This window comes from Equus przewalskii, chromosome 4, assembly GCF_037783145.1.
Source record: "Equus przewalskii isolate Varuska chromosome 4, EquPr2, whole genome shotgun sequence".
Classification (NCBI taxonomy): domain Eukaryota; kingdom Metazoa; phylum Chordata; class Mammalia; order Perissodactyla; family Equidae; genus Equus; species Equus przewalskii.
Genome location: NC_091834.1, coordinates 42,026,317 through 42,047,245, shown reverse-complemented (window position 1 = coordinate 42,047,245; position 20,929 = coordinate 42,026,317). Strand labels below are relative to the sequence as shown.

At 39.3% G+C, this 20,929-nt stretch overlaps 1 protein-coding gene across 39 annotated transcripts in view; it reads left to right on the top strand.

Annotated features, from left to right (window-relative positions):
• ICA1 (islet cell autoantigen 1) overlaps positions 1-20,929 on the top strand; it is a 142,192-nt gene that overhangs the window by 23,307 nt on the left and 97,956 nt on the right. For 28 of the 39 annotated variants that reach the window (XM_070615752.1, XM_070615737.1, XM_070615759.1 and 25 more), the window contains 4 exons: positions 234-399; positions 3,649-3,721; positions 8,761-8,884; positions 12,789-12,987. In XM_070615752.1, coding sequence (XP_070471853.1) covers positions 234-399; positions 3,649-3,721; positions 8,761-8,884; positions 12,789-12,987 — 562 coding nt within the window. The remainder of the gene's footprint in view (positions 1-233; positions 400-3,648; positions 3,722-8,760; positions 8,885-12,788; positions 12,988-20,929) is intronic. The other 11 variants (XM_070615744.1, XM_070615754.1, XM_070615740.1 and 8 more) reach the window with 1 other exon arrangement.

Below are 20,929 nucleotides of genomic sequence, written 5' to 3'. Positions count from 1 at the left end.
AGTTTGTCAATTTCCTACAAAAGTTGCTTACTTTCCTTACTAACTTTTAAGGTTTTGGAGTAAGTTAGAGTTGATTAACTTTTTTGGTGTAATAGCCATGTAAGAAAGTATTTTTATGTTTATGAATGCTATCAATGTATAATATTTAGGTAAATTTGTTCACACTAAAATATCTTAAACTTTGTACAAGTCCCTCTAAATGTTTTTAAAATGGCTTTTTAAATGTTCTTTAGCAGTTGCCCCTGGGACTTACAGGATCGATATGCACAAGATAAGTCAGTTGTGAATAAGATGCAGCAGAAGTATTGGGAGACAAAGCAGGCCTTTATTAAAGCCACAGGGAAGAAGGAAGATGAACATGTTGTTGCCTCCGACGCAGACCTGGACGCCAAGCTGGAGGTGAGTGCTGTCTTGCTCTCAGTCCCAGCATAGCCACCTTGCTAGGGTCGTGGTCCTCGAGGGTACTCACCTGGACAAGCATAGGTGTGCTTTCTATTTGAAAACATGTTGCAAACAAGTAGTTCATGAGGAAGATCTAGGATCAGATAAATTCAATCCCAGCATAGTTTTTAAGACCTATAAATTCTCATGTAACCTCTAGTATGTCTCAGTTAATTTGTTTTTCAGGCACTTAGTTGGAATGCATGGCATATGGTAAATTCACAGTAAATGTTTGTTGAAAAAAATTAATGCAAAGAGCCACCACTAGTGATAGCAACACTAGGATCAGGCAAATGTTTACATTTTAAAGAACAAAAAAGGATGACAGCAGAAGGTCCTGGAAAGCGAGTCTGATAAGCTTGGTATTGAACCCTGGAAAATTCTAGAATGAATAAGATATTTAGTTAGACTAGTTAATAATACAGTAAGCTGAATTCATATCTGGTTGATCCTCAAATACTAATATAACTGGTAGAAGGCCCACTAACTCCTGTCTTGCTGGACATTCTGCCAATAGTTTAGATTAAAAATTGAAAAGCATACTTAGCACTTCTGCGAATGACAGGGCACTGAGAGGAATAATGTCACATGACATGAAAAGAAATCAAACGATCTCTAAACTTAATATATAAGCTAAAGTTACTGAGCTGAACATTTAGTGGGACTAAAATAAACAGCTCAAGATTTCAAAAAGCTTTCCGAGAAGGGTGGCCAGGATGGTGGAAACCACGGTTATAGTGGGACCGAGAGGTTTAAGAGGAGATACGTTAGTTGTCGGTTGCCTAGGAATGTCTGTCATGTGAAGAGCGATAATTCGTCTATGCATCTGAGGGTAGAACCAGACCCAGGGCCACTATTCATAGTACTCGTCTCATGAAATTATCTCAAGTGTTCGTTTGTTTGCCCGCCCTCCCTCCACGAGGAGGTCAAATTCCATGTCAGCCTTATTCACCATTGTATCCTCAGCCAGACACAGTGCACATTCTGCAAGTAGTAACTGCATAAGTGTACATGGTAATGCAATTAAGATTAGTTCCCAGCCCTTTCCCCTGTCATTGAAATTGTTCAAACAGAAGCTGGGTTTGACAGGGATGTTCTCATGGAGAAAAGTAGAACCAGGAGGCATCTATTCTGATTTTAGTATTCTAAATACAGTTGAAATGACTGTAAGTTGCATACGCTTTTCACATCTTAGAACTTTATTTTTTTTTCTTAACCTAGTAAATATGAGCATTATTCAAAAAGGAATTTAATGTGTTAATTATTAGTACATTAAATACAATATAGTAATTTTATGTTTAGGCTCTTCAGCAGCATTTTTACTGAACTAACTATACTTTAATCAAAATAGCTGCTATCTGAGGCACGTAGCATCCAGAATACTTAACTGTGACTAATAATTTTACATGATAGAGGTTTCTGTTGCAGAAATATTGCTAGTGATGTTAATGTTTATAGAGAGAATGGATTCCATCCATAAAACATATGTAAATGATGTGCAAACCGTTTTGATGTGTTCTTTTACTGTTATCCATAAAAGGCTAGCTTATAAAACAAGAACTTTTATTCTACTGGCGCCGAACGCGTGTGTGCCAAACCATAGTAATGGTCAGATTCTATTACAATCTGTCAGGAAGTTAATCTAGAAATGTACTAAGTTTAAATATTTGTCAAAATTGCATGTTAATAAAATCATTTTCTCAACAACAGCTCTTAAATACAAGAACAGACAAAACTAACCAGTGATGACAGAGCCTTTCAGTGGGTGCCAGGGCAGAGCAGACTGACTAGATGGTGGAAATGTTTCTTATTTTGGTTGTGGTTACAAGAGTGTAAACAATTGTCAATCTCACAGAACTGAAAACCCCAGAGGTGTGCATTTTATTGCGTTTAATTTATACCTCAGTTTTTTAAAAAGTGAATAGTAAGAACAGAACAGCTCCTGAACATACTTTTTGAACTTCCTTGCTCCTACGTATAGGAATTACTATGAGTTGGTGGTTTGTGACCCAGAATAAGACTGCTGGTTTTCTGTTTTGCTTTATGGTAAAGGGTCTTTTTTTTTCTAACAGGTAGAGGATGCAGTGTAATGAAATGAGATTTACTAAAATTTATATTCTTCATGACCAAGTTTTATCGTATTAAGCATTCCTGGGAATGGTTTTAATCTTTTAAGTATATATGCATGCGTCTATTTTTATGAGATAATTTGGCCATATTTATTAGGAAGAAGATCATCTATTTTGACTCAAATAGTGAAGTACTTTCCAATACAATCACATAATTGCTATGTCACCACGGCCAGTAAGTCAGGAGAGAGGAGCAGAGCCTTGCTTTGCCTCACTGGGTGGCTTTTCAGAGGCCAAATGTTTGTCTCCTGGGTTTTCTAATTGATACCAGCCCTAGGCTCTGGGTTGGTAGACAGGGGGTGCAGAAAGTGTGAAGTATCTATTTTATTTTCTCTTGAGCTGCCTCGGTTTCTGAAGCAAAGACCAAGACCACCAAGAGTTAAAATCTAGTTAGACTCTTCTCAGTACAGCCCACCTGCTTTTCCCTTAATTTCCTCTGTTGTGGCCATAGCATGACATTAGGTTACTTCTCTGTATATTTTATGAAATCATTGGGAAAATAAGGAGTGAGAGGGACTGCTAGCTAAACTCATTTTACCAGATGTCTTCTGAACAAACAGAACATTCAGCTGATTGATTTTGGTTTGCTTTTTATAGAGTTGTTTAAGCATGCCATAAAATACATTAGGAACACAAAATAAGGTAATATTGTGTTTTAAATATGATGCTTAATTGACAGATCCTCCATTAAAAAAAAAAAGACAGCAAGTGGTAAAAGAAATAAATTAGATTATGAATGAATATTGGGTCTCTGGTTTGCCAAGTCCTCTAATTGGGCCCTTCACTTAGGATTTCTGTTTTTCAGCTATTATTTCAAGAGTCTGGAGGAAATCATTGTTCTGCAGATCTTAATTTAGATCGCAGAGATGACGGATGCCAATAAATATGGACTAATAGGAGCACATTTAAAGGCTTTGGTCACAGTTTCTGTCCAGGACACCACATAACACCAAGCACACCTAGCACGTGACCTTGTTTTTAGTGGGCACGTCGCACACTGCAGTTATGTTCAATGTAATTATTTTTTATTTCACTGCTGTCTGTTTTATTTAACATTTTGTTTGTATTTTTATTATAGCTGTTTCACTCGATTCAGAGAACCTGTTTGGACTTGTCTAAAGCAATTGTACTCTATCAAAAGAGAATATGTTGTAAGTATCCCATAAGTATGAATACTGATCAGATAGACAGTAAGAAATAGGATATTTTGCCTCGGTATATCATTTATGTGTTTAGGAAGTAAGACAAGGAAACTATTTAGGATTGTCTGTCTTTGCTCTTTATTTGGTGGGGAGGAGGGTCTCTGATAATTTTGTTGGAAATCCTTTACATGGGCTGTTTATCTTTCAATGCAAGTACCATAACAAGAATTTTGTATTGGGTCTCCCATGCATGAGTACATGCCATTTATTTTCCTAATTATAAATAAGCTTTCTCAGTTTTGTATCTTAGGATTTTTTAAATTTGGGGTTATTTTTATTTGATTGCCCTGGCTCTCTTATATCCACTTTGTTCATTTTTAAATGACCAAATGGAGAGAGAGGGAGCATACAGTTAAATCATTGACTGTATTTTGTTGACAGTGCTGCTTCATGAACATTTTTTATGTTGGATATTGGGTATTAGGGAGCAAGATTTTCCTATGGCCATCCTATTTAAAATCATTACCAGTAAAGTTATCCTTGAAATGCTAAATATCAAGTTGCACGTTAGTATGTTTTTAATTTCCATTTGTAGGTGATTTAATAGTACAATTTCTATATTTCTGAGACTAAAATATGGGAAGTTTTTCTGTTTCCAACTTCTGCCAAACCCCTTTCCAGTAATCGCAAATGAACAATTGGTAATTTTCCTTCATTAGTAATCTATTATTAAGACTATTTGGGGGAAGCACAAAAATCCCTGGACTTAGAGGCAGAATTTTATAAATTATTTATGTTACTGTTTACTAAGTGTTTGAGCTAAGATTTCTCCAGGGCTGTAACTCTATAATCTTGAGTTATGAGAAATCAAGACACATCACATACATCCCCCACCATTTCTCTGTCCCACATCCAGTCAGTCTCAAATGTTGGTCTATTTTGTTGTCTAGTTAGCTTTCAGATTCTCTTTCCTCTCTCCATCTTCACTGCCACTACCTTAGTCCAGGCCACCACCATCACTCTCTTGATTTGCTGCATCAGCTTCCTAACTCATCTCCCTGCCTAGACTTTTGCCTTCTCCAGCCCATTGTCCAAACTGCAGTCAGAGAGCAACCAGAGAGCTCTCCAAGAGCTCCCAATGGTCAAAGCTTGGACAATTTGAGCAATAAAATAAATAATGGTAGTGTTGAATTATAACCCATAAAGTAAAATAAATATCCATTGAGTCTATATGGAAACAAACAAACACATGAGGGAGAAGAGAAAGCTCTTACTTATAAAATAATTCCAGTTAATGAATATAGAAAGAATGAGGGAACCACAAAATCACCATTAGGCAAATACCACAGTAAGAATTGTGGCAGGCAAGATTCACTAAAAGATGTTAAAATCAGTGATCAAAAGTTTGGGGAGAAACTGGATATTTATATAGTCTTCTGTATTTCCCCCCAGGATTTTTAATAATTACGAAAGGAAAAAATCATAATTTTACAGTGGGGAAGCCCAGTAGACACCATCTGAACCGAGTGATCGAGGTCAACATCACTATGATAATGCGTGTTGCTATTGCGCAGCCCCAATGCCATGCACTAGGAAGGACGCCCCAACTTTGTGGTTTCCTTCCCAAAACTCTGTTACCCCAGTCTAAATCATGAGGAATCAGACAAACCCAAATTGAGGGACATTCTGCAAAATTCCTGACCAGTACTCTTAAAGGGCATCAAGATCATGGAAGACAAGAAAGACTGAGGACAGTCTGTTACAGCACAGATTGAAGGAGACTCGGCAACCCAATGCAGTGCGGGATCCTGGAACAGAAAAAGGACATTAATGGGAAAACCAGTAAAATTCAAATAAGGTTGTGGTTTAGTTAACAGTATAGTGCCAATGTTAATTTCCTGGTTTTGATAATTGTACCATGGTTATGTAAGATGCTAACATTAGGGGAAGCTGAGGAAGGGTATACAGAAACTCTGGATTCTAGCTGCCATTCTTCTATAAGCCTAAAATTATTTCAAAATAACAAGTTAAAAAAAGTGTACAATGGATCATATTGCTTCTCTGCTGAAATGCCTCCAATAGCACTTAAAGTAAGATCTGCACTTCCATACCATGGCTCATAAATTCCTCCATGATCTGGCCCAGCTCACCTCTCCAGCCACTTTTGCCTTTACCCACCATACTACCTGAGGCCTCTGGTACTCACTGTTTCCTCTGTCTGGAATGTCCCTGCCCTAATCATCCAAGAGTGGCCCCTTCTTCTTGTTCAGAGCTCAGCTTAATGGTTGCCTGCTCAGAGATGCCTTCCCTGACCACTCAGCCCAAAGCAGCTTCTAATCAGGCTCTCTTACCTTCCCTCTCTTATGGCTCCATCTGGTATTTTTCCTTTTGTGCTTTGAGTTTGTGATTACATATTTTCTGTCTCCTGCCACTTGAATGTAAGCTCCATTAGAGCAGGGACCTCGTGTGTCTTGTCCATCTCTATGTTCCCGGTGGCAAGAACAGTGCAGAGTGCGTAATAGATCATCCATAAATCTGTGCTAAGTGAATTAACGCTGCCAAGCTAATTGGTTTTATAGTTCTTCTGTTGCCTTTTTAGGGTACATCTAAAAATCTGATCAGTGGTTAAATATGAATAGGTTTTTATTTGTCTCTGAATTCTTAAGTCCCAGTTAAGTGAAACTTTCATAAGTAGAAACTTTTGATACCTGTGTTGCTCCTGAACTTTGAACTTCTATAAATTAATTTCAGCATTTGAATTTTAAAATTAAAATTAAGGAATGACCATCTATCTCATCTCAGAAAATGACGGTCATCACTAAGTAATCCAACCTGGAGCCCAGTGCAGCTCAAACTTTTTCCACCACCCTCTGAGCAGCACTGCCGATTAATCAGAGTCTAGCTCTTAAGATGAAACCTGTTTACCACCCCAAGTTTAATCCTCAAGTCCATAAACTAATGAAAAATGATTTTTCAGGTGCTTCAGCCTGCTTAGATTTGTTTAGGAAAGAGTGCATTTCTCCAACCGTGTATTCAGGTGTCATGAAGCGGTTTCTTCCTAGCCTTAAACTAAATATGTTCATTTGGATGTGACTTGAGGCTTCAAGATAAAAAAAGGTAACAGTAGCCTCATGCTATTATGAACAAAAATGTGAAATTGCTCTCCACGGGGAAAGATTCATTGCGCAACTGAATGAGTCCCATCTTAGTAAGTGGAGAAGAGAAAGAATAGAAAGTATTAAAAAATAACAAAACTTCATGTAATTACAGGAATTTTTGTAAAGCTACATAGAACTATGGCATAAATATCTAACACAAAATAAAATAAACTGCACAAGTTTAGTAAGGCGAAAATTATAGTTAATTCAGTTTCACAAGCATTTAATTAGTGCCCTGAATAAGACTTTATGCTCAGCCTGGGGAATCCACGGTTTGGATGAGGTCCCTGTCCTGAGAAAGCTGAGTCTCCTGGGAAAGACAGACACACACCCGCCACCCGCCCACCCCCCCCCCACCCCACGAACACTCTTGATTCCAGATGCCTAGAGGGCGCTGCTCTGAGAGAAACAGGGATCAACTGTTTCACAGAGGAGGTAGTCTTTTAGTTGGCTTTGACTGATGAACTTGGTTTTGAGAGACAGAAGAAGGAGAGTAGCCGTTTATCTCAGGAAGAATGCTTTCTGAAAGCCTCTTCTCCACTAGCATGTTTAGCGTGAAGTACAGTCACAAGTTAATAAGGAAGCAGTAATGGGTTCAACCTTCACTTCTGGATTTGTGGTTCTTGGTTAACATTCTACAGCTATTGTTGGAGAAGTGTCAGAAATGGGATGGATTCTGAAAGAAGTCTGGATTGTTCATGAAAACAGAAAAGAATCCTAGTAGCACTAAAAAGCATTTTTAGAGACACATGACATGTAAATGCATCAATACAGAAATGTGAAATAGGAGTAGTGTTCAAAGTGTGTCCATAGTAAATGCTGTGTTTAGAGAAGAAAACATTCTAGGAAGCTCAGTGTCACTCCTTGCTCAGCTGTTGGTGAATGTGTATTCCGGACCAGTGGTTGCATAACAGCCCACTGTTCCATTGTATGGATGCACTGTATTTGATTAAATCAGTCCCCAGTATAGGGAAAGAGAGTATTTTGCTATTATAAATAGCGATGCTGTGATATCTTTGTATGTACGTCTTTGTGCCTATTTTACTACTTCCTTAGGAGGTACTCCTAACAGAAGTGCAATGTCAAAAGATACATATAATTCTGTGACTTTTTATATTTACTGCCAAATCAATTGTAGAAAGCTTATACCAGTTACTATCTCACCAATAGTGCCATCTGAGGTTGTCTTTAAAATTAATGCCAAATATATACAAATATCAAGTCATTATGTTGTACACCTAAAACTAATATAATATTGTAGTCGATTATACCTCAGTTGAAGAAAAATGGCCAAGATTGGGCATACCAATTCAGATTTGGTTCCAGCTCCGCATTTTAAAAATCCGCCAAGTCATCAATCTGATCACCTACCCACCCTCAGTCCCCATCCCCACCTCCAGCCAAAAACCTGTGCCATGGAGAAGGCGTTTGAATTGCTTTACAATCAAGTAGAATGTAACTCAGAAAGCAGAGATCAAAAGTCAGCAAGAGAGAATAAGAGGAAGAAACCAACCCTACTTTATAGGCAGCCACAAAAGGTTCCCACAGTCCTACTTGACAAACTCAACTTTTTTATTTCAGCTCGAAGCAGCACATTATCGGCTCGCTTTTCACTACAGAGGTCATTTTCTGGTTCTGATTACAGGTCACCAAACGCACTGACAGATGTACTCAAGTGAATTTGATCTCTCGTTTTGTAAATGGAAGAACAGCATGAGAGTTAAATGGGGTGGCGGGTTGGGGGTGCCTACCTTGTAGCCTGCCACTTGGATTTAATTTCATCTCGTCTTTGCCTCTAGAAGAGAGAGGACCTTGTAGTTTGTCTCTCTCCTTCTCTCTGTCGTGAAAATGCTCATTGTTCATGGCTCCTTTTGGTCTTTTCTTCACCAGTCTTGTCTCAAGAAGAAAACGAACTGGGAAAATTTCTCCGATCCCAAGGCTTCCAAGATAAAACCAGAGCAGGAAAAATGATGCAAGCGACAGGAAAGGCCCTCTGCTTTTCTTCCCAGCAAAGGTGTGTGGCCTCACTCGGGCTCTACTTGGGGGATCTTCCAAGAATCTGGGACCCGCTCACTCTTGAAGGGGAGTCTCCCAATGTCTTCTAGAAGTTGCCGGAGACTGAGGAGCTGCTCTGTTCTCAGTTGTTAGTCTGTTGGTAGTGAAATCTCTAATTAAGATAACATGTATGATCTTTTTTCCTCACTAGTAATTAAACATTTTTTTTCATATTTCTTCTGGTCTATAGGGGGCGTTTTATGTGCCAGTCACTGTGAGTGCTGTCCTAGGCTTATATTTGACCTTCAGCATTGTTCATAGCATCAGTCCAGTCCCCTTCCAGCAGCTGATTAAAACAGGAATCTAATGAAACCGAGTGGAGGGTTCCCTCTCTGTGGGCAAATTAACTCTAGAGAGGTGCTGTTTAAGATGCCCTGAATCGTTCTGCTGCTACCCTGGAGCAGCAACATCAGCAGCCTCACCTGGGAACATGTTAGAAATGCAGAATCTAGGCCAGACCCCAGAACTGCTGAATCCAGATCTGCATTTTAACAATGCAGTTGATTTCAATGTACATTCAAGTTTGAGAAGCTCTGGTGCAGAGAAAATTGTGATAAATCGATGACTTTTTTGAGACTGCCATGACTCACTTTTATGGTCGGGGTAGAATGAGCAGAAGCCCCTGCATACAGTTGCACTTTGTGTCTGAGAGATTGATGCTCCTTCTGTCCTCCCCCTCCCTCAGTAACTAACAAGCCCTCCAAAATGGCACTCACTAATGTTAGGTAGGATTATACCTAAATAAGGCTTGTAGGTAGTTTCCAAAAATATTCGGGCTACAAAAATTTCACTTTCTCCAGTTGTCTGACATTTTCTTCTGTTAATTTCTCCCAACTGACTTCTCTCCTTGTGGGCCCATGGCAGACTGTTGGCCTGTTACACAGGTGTTCCTATGAAAACCCAAGAAAGGTGGAGTAGAAAAAAAGAGACAAACCATGTCAGTTTTTCAGTGGTCCCCGTCCTGGGCATTTTGGTTCTTCCTAATGACATTTGGACCCTGACTTTGTGGGCAATGTGAACTTTCAGAGTGGAGTGAAACCATTTCCAATAGTTCTCTACATTTTCCAAGAAAAGTATGTGTTTATAATCTTGAATTGTACCTCTTAATCTTATTTATAATGGTTTTTCCTTGTAAAAATAATGCATACTCATTATTGGAAAATTTAAAAACAGAAACAAACCAAACGGGGAAAATTAAAAAACAACTGAAAGTTTACTAGTAGAGATGACCCACTCTGCACCCTTTGGTAGATGCTTTCTATGCGTATACGCTTTCCCTAGCCTTGCAAGGATAATTGATCCTTGATAAATATATGTTAAACATATAATTATCACTAATTTCAGTGGGAAAAATTCTTATACATACCTGTATGCTAATATTAGCATCCATTTTTTGGGAAAAAAAGCCAAATCTCTGGACACAGTCACTACAAGAGTTACTGTTACCGATCACATAATTATTTTATAACATGGCTATCCAGTAATGGCCTTTCATGGTTGTGTACCAGATTAGCTCACAAAGCACACATATGACCTTAAGTTTATATAATCTAACCTTTGGATACAGACAGAAACAGTAAAGTAAATCAACCCACACAACTCAAATGATACTTGAAAGTATTACTACTATAAACCAGCACACTGCCCCATATCCATCATTTAATGCAGCTTGGACAACTTTGCAATTTGGAAGGTGGCCTCCTGCAAGATGGTTCTGGTTTCACGACCCTCAGCTGCTCACCAGGCACATGAAATCCAAACCAGTCCTCCTAGACTTGAAGTAGGAGGATGACATAAAACTCTCGTGAGGTTGAATTCTCAAACCTTGAATGGACATACTGTGGGATATGCCAGAATGTGTTTTTAATATAAACAGCATCATACCATACAATTTTTGTATAATATTTCATACTGATTATTTTGCAAATTGATTTTTTGATCAAATAACCTTAACACCTTTTAATGTCCCTATATACATTTTTAAAAACATCCGTGGCATAGTATTCCATTATCTGGGCGTGCCATGATACATAACCCAGCCTGCTGGCCACTACTCAAGTCACTTCCACCTTTTCCTACTAAAGGAGAAATTTCTTTGGAGTAGACCTTTAGGCACTTTATTAACTATCCCCATTGGGTCAATTTTCCTGAATGAAAGTGTGGGCCAGTCTTTCACTGAAGCTTGATATTTCTGGTTATTGAGTTTTTTCTTGGTCCAGACGGTACCTGGTGGCACAAGTAAACAGGTTTTCACCTTTCTGATTTTACATGAAACAAGTTACAGGGAAAAAAAATGAAATGATTTTGTATGCCTTTTTCTTCAAGATCTTAACATCCGTCATCATGTCATTACATCTTCAAAGGTTTCTGTCAAACTTGACAACTGTCAAAGAAATTGAGAATATTTTATTCACAAGACTCTTTTTCAGCCAGTTTAGGAAAATTGGCAAAATCCTAGGTAAGAGAAAAAGGAGGCCAGAAATGAACAGGCTCCTTAGGGGGACAGCTGAGGACTCGTTCTCTTAATTAGAAGGCTTCAGTTTTATAAACCTTCACACCAGCATTTGTTTCGCTGACTTATTTGGTAGTCATTGCTACAACTGCTCATTCAATTTGATGAAAAGTGAGTATTAAATTTAATCCAATGGTGATAAAACACAAGCTTACTTTATGGCACAACAATATGTCTTTGAAAACAACCTGCAACACATAGGTAGGATGGCGTGAGCAAGCTATCTTTAGAGAAGTGCTGAATATTTTAAAACAATGCTTTGCAGACAAGAGGAACACTAGAAAGAATAGAAAAAGGGATTTTTTTTCTTAAAGTTGATAGCCCCATTTATAATCTTATAGTGCTATGCACATGTGAAGCATTGCAGACATTCCCGGGACTGCTGAGAGCTGACTGAAGCTGCCAGCACCATTGTTGCCTTCCACTTAGTAGGATTACATTTAAATTGAAACGTAAATATTTATCATATTTTTATTCTTTGAACCTATGCTTTGCAATTTCATGGAGAAGACTGCATTTTAAGAGTGTAATTCATCTGACACTCATTTTGTGTAGGGAGATGGAAGAAGCAGTATTTCCCCCCCCAAAAAATAGATATTTTGTTCAAAGTTTTATATTCCTCAAACATTTTTTTGCTGCATATAAGTGACAATATATTATGGCAAATATTATAATTATTTTATACACACTTTGTTATATAATATACATTCATTTCTGGTGTACTATCCTTAGGTTTTGTTTTTTTATAATCATCAAGTCACATAACCTGTCTGTAAGTGCCTAACACAGTAGGCCCTCAATAAATGTACTTCCCCCCCTTCCTAGACCATTTACAAATGCTTCTATTCATTCTTTATTCTCTGCAACTGTTGGAGCAAACAGATGCCCTGGCCTTTGGAAAGTCATGCAAAATGGCCTCGCCAAGGAGGCTCTAATCATACGCATGTCCATCCCTCCTCAAAGGGCAGGCTTCAGAGGAGCAGAAGGCAGAGAGGGACCGAGAGTAGACATGGGAAGTGGTTATGCCTTGGTTAATGATTAGTCCTCCTTTAACACAGGACTGGTTTTAGCTTCAAAAGAGCATTCTTTGCCTAGGCATAATGCCACCCCTAACAATACTGATAGAAGTACTTCCTGGTGGTGTAGTCAAGTAACAGTAATCTAAGGGTAATTGTCTCTGGTTGACTCATCAGTTCACATACTTTCCATTATAACTCATGAAGTATTTCTGCAGCATTGTGTATGTTCCACGCACTGTTCTAGGCTCATGAGTTTAAGATTAGTAAAGTGTCAAGGATTCAAATTGCTGGTCCACTTAGTTTCAAGCTTGTGGCTTTATCCTCTCGTCTAGGTTGGCCCTGCGCAATCCTTTGTGTCGATTTCACCAAGAAGTGGAGACTTTTCGGCATCGGGCCATCTCGGACACTTGGCTGACGGTGAACCGCATGGAGCAGTGCCGGACTGAATACAGAGGAGCATTATTATGGATGAAGGACGTGTCACAGGAGCTTGATCCAGACCTCTACAAGCAAATGGAGAAGTTCAGGAAGGTACGATGTTTTGTGAGGTTACCAAAAGGGGTACCTGCTGGAAGGTAGTGAGATGTGATTTGAACCCCTCTAGTGAGGAAGACCTCGTTCCAAAGCACCAAGGATGCAATTAATCATCGCTGGTGTCTTCTTATGTGACAGAATACCAATTAATGTGATATATAATTCTCTAAGGATGAGATAGAACAGACAGCTAGAAATTGCTGGGATTTAGTAACTGGTTCTAATTGAAGTCAGATTTTCATATAATGTGCACTTTTTGTAAGGTTGTCACTTTTAAATGCTTTTTCATGCATAACTAAAAATCGAGATTAGATCAAAGGAAAGTGAAAGGTGAGAACAGACTTTTGGGGAAATCTTTTTTAATTGCTAATGAATATTAAAATTAATAGAAGAGTAATGCTCCTTTGTTTTGTGAAGTTCAGAAGCAGTGGGATTTAGTTGTAAGGATTAAATAATGTGGCATTGACTCCATCTGCAGTGGACCTCTTCAGAAATTTGTCTGAGGAAAATAGGGAGCTGAGGAGATGGATATGCCCTTAAGTTTCTGTGAAATAACTGGTGAGCAGCAGAGGAAGAATCTTACATTGGTTTTTTTAATTATTTTGTGTCAATTCAAGCTGTTTGGAGATTTTGTCATAGAAGGGTACATCCTGCCACTAGGTGGCAGTCATAAACTGAGTATTTATGAAATGCAGTAAGATTTTTGTTGTGTGCAATCTTGGTAGTTCTTTGTTTGGTCGACTTGGATAAATTTCAGAGTGTGAAAGAAAAAAAATCAAGCAAATGTGAGGTTTGACATAATATTGTGTCAACTGTCTTACTCATTTCAAAGGATCCATTTATAATTAGTGATATTGCTTAAAATCCCTGGATTTCTTTTTAAGTACATCATTGTGGGGCTGTAAATGGAATGGTGTGCAAGAGGTTAGATGTGTGGGATGGACGTAAGGAGGGACCTTCTATTACTTGAGAATAGGGTCACCGATTCTTGACCTAGGTATTAGATTGATACAAATTGTTTTAAAGGTCAAGTTTTATTTTGGTTTGTGATTAAGAATCCTTCCCTATGAAGGTCCATTTTATTTCTGATCATGGATGTTCTTAATGTGTTAGCAGCATCTAACTTCTCAGTAAGGCAGGTTTCTGAGATCATGGAAAATTAGAAATGAAAAAGTCCCTTAAAGATGATCTAGTGAAATTCACTCATTCTATAAAAGAGAAAAGACCCCAAAATAGTGAATAAAACTTTTTAAGACTTGATAGCTAGATCTTGGTGAGCCCAGGCTACATTTGAAGTTACCTGACTTTCTAATCATGCCAGTAATTTGGTTTGTCTTCGGGGCTTTATTTGGGTGTTGGAGGAGGATGGAGTGGAAAGGTTAAAGAAGAAAAAGGAGGAAAAAAACCAACCCAATGTTATCTGCAGAGCACAGTGCCAGTCACTTTATGTATACTGCCTTCTTTAAGCCTCACAATAACCAAGACACAGATTTTGTGTTATAGATGAAGAAAATGATACCTATGTTAAGTAACTAGCCCAAAGTCAGACAGGGCAGTGAAAGTCAGAATCCTAGTAAATATGCATAATTTTTTTCCCTAAGAGAGAAAAAAAGGAAATTGAAGAACATGCCTAAAATTGAGAAAGGCATTTTCATAGTAATACCTCTCCTGTGGTTTATTCATTCAACAAATATTTATTGAGCACCTTCTATGTGCCAGGTAATAAAAGAATACATATGATTATTCTGGAAGGTGGGAAAATTTCACGTGGGATTGTGTGTGTTTAGTTTTGTTTTGGTGGGTGGTTACTCGCTGTGTAAGGATGAAATAGAAACCAAGCCCTTCGTCATTTGGTTTGAATGTTGAAACATTTCCCACTCTTTAGTGTCATCAATCTGTTGATTTTGGAAATACGATTTAAAAAAAGATCCTTTGCCATGCAAAAGTAGCTGAAGCAATGCCTTACTTCACAATCCCATGTGTGCTGAATTTAATTTAATAGCTGAACATGGTGTACTTAGAATTTAGGGAACAGATTTTTTTTCAGAAGTCTGTATTCAAGTGTATATTTGATTAGGTGAGACTCTCCATGAGGACAGGGATTGGATTGGTCGTCTTCATTGCCGTTAACCCCAGGGCCAGCCTAGCACCTGGCCCCACGTTAACACTCATATCGGATGGCTGGGTTCCAGCCATTGAGTTTGAAGTGCCAGACCCATGTTTTCTCAAACCTCCAGGGCGTTCCCACCACATGCAACTGATCTTGTGATGCTTTGAAAATTGACATGTGGTTTTGCAGGTAAGAAGCAGCATTATTAATTTGTGGCTGCTGCCCTCTCTGGGATGAATTTAAATTGTGGAGTTTGCTGTTTGCTTGGAGTTTTAACATGAAATTTAACTTCCAGCAAGCTTTAGTGTTTCGCCCCAGTGGGATTCCATTTAAACAGAGTCTCTGTTTATCTCTCAGAAATGTGTTACTGAAATGTATTTCTGAGTCCTCTGGGAGAGCCATCCAGCTGCAGGTGGGTCCTTAGGAGTCACTGTGGGAGGGCAAATTTCAGTCTCCTTAGAGCCAGCTGCCACCTTCACGTTTCAACTGATGAATCCTGAACTATAGTCGTATTTTGCTGTAGATTCTGTTGTTTGAGTTCACACTTCCTAAGGAGACAGCACTCTAATTCACACCTCACAAATGTGATTCCCCTGGTTGCAATCTTTAGTATGCATTCATTCATTTATTCATTCATCCAACAAATGATATTGAAGCCCTACTGCATGCTAGGCCACATGCTGAAAGATATAGTGGTGAACAAGGAGACATGATTGCTGCCCTTGTGTCGAGTGTCGTCACTTGGGGATAGAGCAGGTAAACATGATGCAGTATGATGACTCATTCTCTGGGGTAGCACATGGTGCCACAGGAGAGGCTTCCTGGAGGAAGTGGCATCTAAACAAGACATGGAGGATGAGTGAGGAGATGGGTGGAGGGCGTAGGGACAGCACAGCGGAGTTCCAGGCTGAGGAAGCAGCTTAGACAAAGGCCTTTAGGTGGAAGAAAACAGGGCACTTTCAAGGACGGGAAAGGTCCTTATAAGCAGAGTACAAAAGTTCAGGTGGGTGTGGGGACAGGGGTGCCCAGACCATGGGTCTGGAAAGGTAAGCAGTGCCACACCAGAAGGGCCATCTCCCTGAGGGCTGGGGGAAGGGAAGGGTGTTGAGAAGGGAGAAGCGTGATGGAAGTTGAGTTCTCTTGGCTCACTTGGATTTTAATGTGGAGAAGGGGTTGGAAGGACCCGCGCACTGAGGCTGCCAGAGCTGCTGGAAGGCTTTTGTAGGGCCCCTTCCAGACCTGGGTACCCATGGAAGGGAGAGGAAAGCAGACCAGAGAGAAACATCCCATTCTGACCTCTACCCCACTCCATAAGGGCCCCACTTTAATTACCGAGCTCTTCGTTCAATTTAGAAAAGAGCAGAATAAGTATAAATAAATAGCAAGATCAAATGTACTTTCACCTCCAACCAAAGCTTTTTTCATAGTCTTCAAAATGCTAAGAAACTTTTTTAATAACACACAGTGAGCATGACCGAAATGATGAATGAAAGCCTTAAAATTAAACAAAGCAAATAATCTGTTTTCATTCTGGCACCCTTTGAAGCATGTGGGCCTGATGACAGAGCTCTCAGCAGCAACATTAATAAGCATTTATTAAGCGCCCGTATTTGGGGATGGAAATACAAAGAGGTGGAAAAACTTGATCCCAGCCCTCAAGAAGGACCCTGCTAGTCATCTGTTCCTTGTCAAAATTACCGTGATAAACAAGACACCTGGAGAGTGTGGCCATATGTAGCTGTTCTCCTGAAGACCCAGTAATAGGAAGCAGTGGGTGAATTTAAATAGGCAGGGCTGGGCGGCCGTGTACACTGGAAGCCCCTCCTGACGGTGTGATTCACCCCAGAGGGAAATGGACGGGAGACTACACCACGGGGTATTTTACGAGCAGTTACAACGTGTGATATATGTGTCCTTTGAAGGCAGAGTAAAAGGGTATAATTTAAAAATAGAAGTCAGCTTCTTGTAGCAGATTACATCAGCTTAAGTTGTGAGCTCACAGAAGAGCCTTTGCAGCCTGATGCCCTTGAGAGAGTCCTCCTGTGGTCAATTAAGTGTCTTGTTTTTCTTGAAAGTCAGAAATGGGATGGAGGGTAATTATTCTAAATGGAATAAAAGCTGCGTTAGGTGTAAGAAAATAGTTCTGAATCCCCTAAAGAGATAATATGGAAATGTATACGTGGGCATTTGTATGAGTCGGAGTCCTTATAGACAAGGACAAGGGACCAGCGTTTTAATGAGGGCCAGTTTCTAAATGGCTTAGTGAAATCCTACAGCATTTGTCAAGCGTTTTGTCATCATAATTCAAAACGGTATCTAAAAGGCAAGGTAGGAAATATGAATGATACACATTGGTATTCTCGGGCTTATATCTATTTAAAATAGTGTTAAGTTTTGGAGAGCTGTTCATTCAGTTAAGTCATATTCTCAAGGAAGAGAAGGCTTATTAACAAATGGTGGTGCTTAATAGCTGGGACTTTATTAGGGTCATCAGTCAGTGGTGTTCCTGTGTCCCAGCGAAGGTTTGGGTCTATAGAGCTTGGTCAAAGACTAGTAAACAGTATTGATGTTAGAGGTTTTTTTTTCCTGTGGACAAAGACTTGGGTTAATTAATTTGACAGTATCATTAATTACTGCTGAGAGCATTGGTCTTTGTCAGAGGTTGGACTCTTAGCAATTGAGGGCAGGTCCCGTGGGAACTGGAGATGCCAAGTAATGTAGGAGCATCACCACTCAGCCGTCTCCCCGTCCTGTGATAAAGGCCTTTCCTTTTCGCCTGGACCATCCAGCTTTCCAGCTTAAACCAGTGTTCTGCTTCAGTTCAGTGCCAAGGGCACGACGGACAGCACCTAACAAGTTGTGTAAAGTGAATGTGGAACATTCCGGTTTGGGCCCATACAATAGGCCAGCACTGTCTGTCAGTTTAAGCAGTACCTGGACTCCCAGGGCTTTGCTTAATTCACACATAAATGGGAAGCGGGGGTTGACCCATCGTCTCATCTGTCTCTTCTAGTTCTAAAAGTCTATGCTCTGGATTGAGTTCTTTGATGAGGTGACAGTTCCTTTTGTAAAGCTAGTACTGTCTTTAACAGATCTGTTTCATGACTCTCCATTTTCATTTGCTGACTTTTGGTGTGTGTCTGTTGTTTGTTTTGTTTTGGTTGTTTAGGCTGCCTGTTTGGGTTTTTTTTTTTTTTTAATTTCTTATTGTGGTCTAAATAGTTTATAATGTGAAATTTCAGTTGTACATTAATATTTGTCAAACACCATATAAATGTGCCCCTGCACTCCTTGTGCCCATAGGGTACCTGTTTTTTTGTGGTCCCCAAGAAGATTGAATCTAGCTGCTAATCCCCACCCTTGGGTTACTGTTTCTTTATACTACCTAAATGCCATAGGGAAAACATGCCCTTTTCCTATGGCACAACTGGGAAGGGAACAAATAATTGCACCCTTGCTTTCATTTCTGAATTTCATGAGATGAGGACTTTGGGGCTTTGTGTATCTTTTATTGATTTCCCCCACTGAACTTGGTGAACAGCAAAAATTAGTTTCAGTGTTAAGCCAAGACCATTTGGGATAGCATGCATGAAACAGATAACTCTTGCAGAGCTGGTGGCTGGCGGGCTGCTGCTCCTGATTAGAAGTAGAGAGGAGGAGGGAACATGACCTCAGAGTTGGGATGGCTCTACACTCTCTTCCCAGCCCTGCCTACAACCAGCTGTAACAGTGTGGAGAAGTCTAGAAGTCTATTGCAATTTTCTCACACACTAAAGGAGAGGTAGGTACTAGATGATCACCAAGCTGTTCCAGCTGTAACATTTTTATTAATTCTTTCTCTACATCATTAAGCTCTAAAATCCTTAAGTGCATCTACAGAGAAGTGTAGACACTGGGGCAAGGCTAACATGTCCTTTGTTGGTGTGGTGTTTTCCTCCTATTGCAAGGAAGTTCTACTTGCTGAGTCTGCTCAGTCTTGTTGCTCCAATCTTAGACTCTGGAAAAGAAAAATGTTTTACTCATAATTCTTGGGTAGAGGAGCCTCTGGTATTTACAAACTGATAATATTTATCTCTTAATTAGATATTAATACTTTTTTGCAAGGGCAGAAACCTGTGGCCCATGGGCCAGCCACCTGTTTTTCTAAATAAACTTTCTATTGTTACCCAACCATGCCCATTCATTTACTTACTGTCTATGGTTGCTTTCACAATACCATGGCAGAGTTGAGTAGTTACAACACAGAGTGTGGTCTGCAAAGCCAAAATCTTTACTTTTTTGCCCTGTTACAGAAAAGAGTTTGCTGTAAAAAAAAAAAAAACTCCAAAAAACCAAAAACCTGTAAAAAAAAAAAAAAAACACCTGTAGTACATGTTGAGGTTAAGGAGTTTGGGGAATTTAAAATTTTTTAATTATGGTAAAACACATAACATAAAATTTACCATCTTAACCATTTTTGTGCCCAGTTCAGTAGTAAGTATATTGACCTTGTTGCACAACAGATCTCCAAACCTTTTTCATCTTGCAAAACTGAAACTCTGTACCCATTAAACAACCACTCCCCTTTTCTCCCTCCTCAGCCCCTGGTAACCATCATTCTACTTTTTGTTTTTATGAATTTGGCTACTTTAGATACCTCATATAAGTGGAATCATGCAGTGTTTGTCTTTTTGTGACTGGCCTATTTCACTTAGCATAATGTCTTCAAAATTCATCCATGTTGTAGCCTGTGGCAGGATTTTCTTCCTCTTCGAGGCTGAATAGTATTCCATTGCATGTATATACCACATTTTATTTCTCTGCTCATTTATTGATGGACACATTTGGGTTTCTTCCATCTCTTGGCTGTTGTAAATAGTGCTGCTATGAACATAGGTGTGTAAATAGCTCTTTAAGAACCTCCTGTGAACCCCAAATCCACAATAAACCAACATAATATGCATCTTATAAATATTTGTGTTACTGAAGGAAATTTAATCCTGCCATTGAATAAAAATGAGACTCAGCCTATGCTAGGTGAAATCATTTGATTTTATCCTAGAACATCTTGCTTACACATACTAATTCATAATTTAGATTATCTAATTCCTATAAGAATAATAAATATTGGTACAGTTTTAAAAAATAAACATATGTAATACTGTAGAAGTTAATATGTCGGCATAAAATATATTTTTTCCTGGAGGGCTGGAGAGGACTGCTTCTTATTTGAGACGGATGTCAAATCTTTGCCTATGGCATTTGTCTAAATTGTTTAAGGGAAAAGCTTGCTTGACTCAAGTTTCAAAGTGAACTCTAGACAAAAGTGCGTTAGGGAAGTGTGAACTGATCTGGCCCAAGATAGTTTTCCTTTTGCCAGATTGGCTTTTCTTCCTAAGACTTATGTTTGTTGGATGGCATATGCAAGCCTGGTTTCTAGAATTTCGTGGATGATAATATACAAAATATACAGATTTTACTGAGTAGAATCCTCGGTTTCAGGTCAAAATGCTGCCATATAATGAGCCCATCTTACAACAAGGGCTTCTCAGTGCTCAGCAGCTAGAATCTCTTGGATGGATTCATTATTTCCATGTTTCCTCGCGTTGTGCTTTTGGCTGCAAGGTCAGAGGGATGGCTGGTGCCCATGACACCCTCCCCCCCTCCCCTGCCCAACCACAGGCTGTTCCATCTGCCTGTGCCTCCTTTTGGTAGCTCCTGAAGAAGGTGTCATTATAGATTATGCTTAAATGGAAAATTACTGTATTCAAGTAGGGTGATATACTAGTTACTCTCTCTCTAGTTGCAGTCTCCAAGTCTGTCATATCTCTGTATCCTTCTAGATTACCC